Here is a 2,500-nt window from a genome sequence, read left to right as displayed (position 1 = left end):
ACAGACAGACACACAGACAGACACACAGACAGACACACAGACAGACAGACACACAGACAGACACAGACAGACAGACACAGACAGACAGACAGACACACAGACAGACAGACACACAGACAGACAGACACACAGACACACAGACAGACACACAGACAGACACACAGACAGACACACAGACAGACACACAGACAGACAGACACACAGACAGACACACAGACAGACACAGACACACAGACAAACACACGCACATATACACACACCAAAGGCAGCACCATGTAACAGAAGCATTTCCTGGAACCTTTGTTAGCTTCTGTGTGATGGCGCAAAAGACTCTTTTTAGTAAAGTTTCTCTCATTCTCTCTCTCTCTTTCTCTCTCCCTCTCTCTCCCTCTCTCTCTCTCCCTCTCTCTCTCTCTCCCTCTCTCTCCCTCTCTCTCTCTCTCTCTCTCGCTCTCTCTCTCTCTCTCTCTCTCTCTCTCTCCTCTCTCTACAGGATGCACGGGATGCCCTGGAGGCAAAGGACCACTACATGGAGGAGATGGCGGACACGGCAGACGCCATTGAGATGGCCACGCTGGACAAGGAGATGGCGGAGGAGAGGGCGGAGTCCATGCAGCAGGAGGTGGAGAGCCTCAAGGAGAAAGTGGAGGAGCTCACCATGGATCTGGAGATACTCAAGCATGAGATCGAGGAGAAAGGTACACACACACACACACACACACACACACACACACACACACACACACACACACACACACACACACACACACACACACACACACACACACACTCATTTACACCAGAGACCTGGAGATCCTCAAGCACGAGATCGAGGAGAAAGGTACACACACACACACACACACACACACACACACACACACACACACACACACACACACACACACACACACACACACGCACTCATTTACACCAGAGACCTGGAGATCCTCTAGGATGAGATTGAGGAGAAAGGTACACACACATATTACATTGGAGCAGAGTGAATACAAACACTTGTTGATGGTTTAAACTAGTGCTGTCAAACGATTAAAATATTTAATCGCGATTAATCGCAATTTTGTCATAGTTAACTCAAAATGAATCGCGATTAAATTAATCAAAATTAATCGCGATCGCAAATTTTTTCTATTCTAAATGTCCATTCAATATTTTTTTTCCATCATTTTTATTTTATTTTAATGCTCTTATCAACATGGAAAAGTGGATTGGCTTGCTTTAAGCAATGTTTTATCATCCATTTCGCCGTATCGCGCTCATCATTCACTCAAACGTGACGTTAGCCTACTACACAGTTTGGGAAGGCAAAAAGAACGTTAATCTAAAAAAATGCGTTAATCGCGCGATAAAAAAATGAACCGTTAATAACGCGTTAAACTGACAGCACTAGTTTAAACATGACATGGACACAAACCTCCTTGCAATCACAGCGCTCGAAATATGAGCCATCAACCTCCACTCTTCACACACTTTCACACACTTATACACACTCTTACACACTCACACACTTATACACACACACTTTCACACTCTTCCTCACTCCCTATCCTAGGCTCTGACGGTGCTGCTTCCAGTTACCAAACCAAACAGCTGGAGGAACAGAACAGCAGGCTGAAGGATGCTCTGGTCAGGTGAGGAACTACTCGTGTGTGTGTGTGTGTGTGTGTGTGTGTGTGTGTGTGTGTGTGAGAGTCTGTGTCTGTGTCTGTGTCTGTGTCTGTGTGTGTGTGTGTCTGAGGGAGAGACAGACAGATTCCAAGAACAGCAGATCATGTCATACCCTAGGATAGATGTGTGTGTGCGTGTTGGCTCTTTGTAGCACCATAGACCCATGATAAAGTGCTCTCCTGTGTGTGTGTGTGTGTGTGTAGGATGCGTGACCTGTCCACCTCTGAGAAGCAGGAGCACGTGAAGCTCCAGAGGCAGACGGAGAAGAAGAACACGGAGCTGGAGACTCTACGCACCCAGAAGGACAAACTGGTGGAGGAGATGAAGCACGCCGAGGCTACCATAGATGAGCTGAAGGAACAGGTCAGATACACACACACACACACACACACACACACACACACCATAGATGAGCTGAAGGAACAGGTCAGACACACACACACACACTCACACACACACACACACACACACCATAGATGAGCGGAAGGAACAAGTCAGACACACACACACACACACCATAGATGAGCTGAAGGAACAGGTCAGACACACACACACACACTCACACACACACACACACACACACACCATAGATGAGCGGAAGGAACAAGTCAGACACACACACACACACACCATAGATGAGCTGAAGGAACAGGTCAGACACACACACACACACACACACACACACACACACTATAGATTCGCTGAAGGAACAGGTCACACATACACACATACACACACACACACACACACATGAATATATTTATATCAGCAGAGTTAATTTAAACAAATAGGGATCAAATCAATACTTGTGGTG

The 2,500-nt window shown here is 46.6% G+C and overlaps 1 protein-coding gene across 4 annotated transcripts in view; it reads left to right on the top strand.

Moving 5' to 3' along the window:
* Nucleotides 1-2,500, top strand: part of LOC308382289 (dynactin subunit 1-like) — a 28,737-nt gene that overhangs the window by 10,532 nt on the left and 15,705 nt on the right. For all 4 annotated transcript variants that reach the window (XM_080860003.1, XM_080860002.1, XM_080860001.1 and 1 more), the window contains 3 exons: nucleotides 494-698; nucleotides 1,571-1,649; nucleotides 1,890-2,049. In XM_080860003.1, the coding sequence (XP_080716129.1) occupies nucleotides 494-698; nucleotides 1,571-1,649; nucleotides 1,890-2,049 (444 nt within the window). The remainder of the gene's footprint in view (nucleotides 1-493; nucleotides 699-1,570; nucleotides 1,650-1,889; nucleotides 2,050-2,500) is intronic.

Source organism: Sprattus sprattus, assembly GCF_963457725.1.
Source record: "Sprattus sprattus genome assembly, chromosome: 21".
Taxonomy (NCBI): domain Eukaryota; kingdom Metazoa; phylum Chordata; class Actinopteri; order Clupeiformes; family Clupeidae; genus Sprattus; species Sprattus sprattus.
Note: the sequence above shows the minus strand (reverse complement) of the source record. Positions and strands in the feature narration are given on the sequence as shown.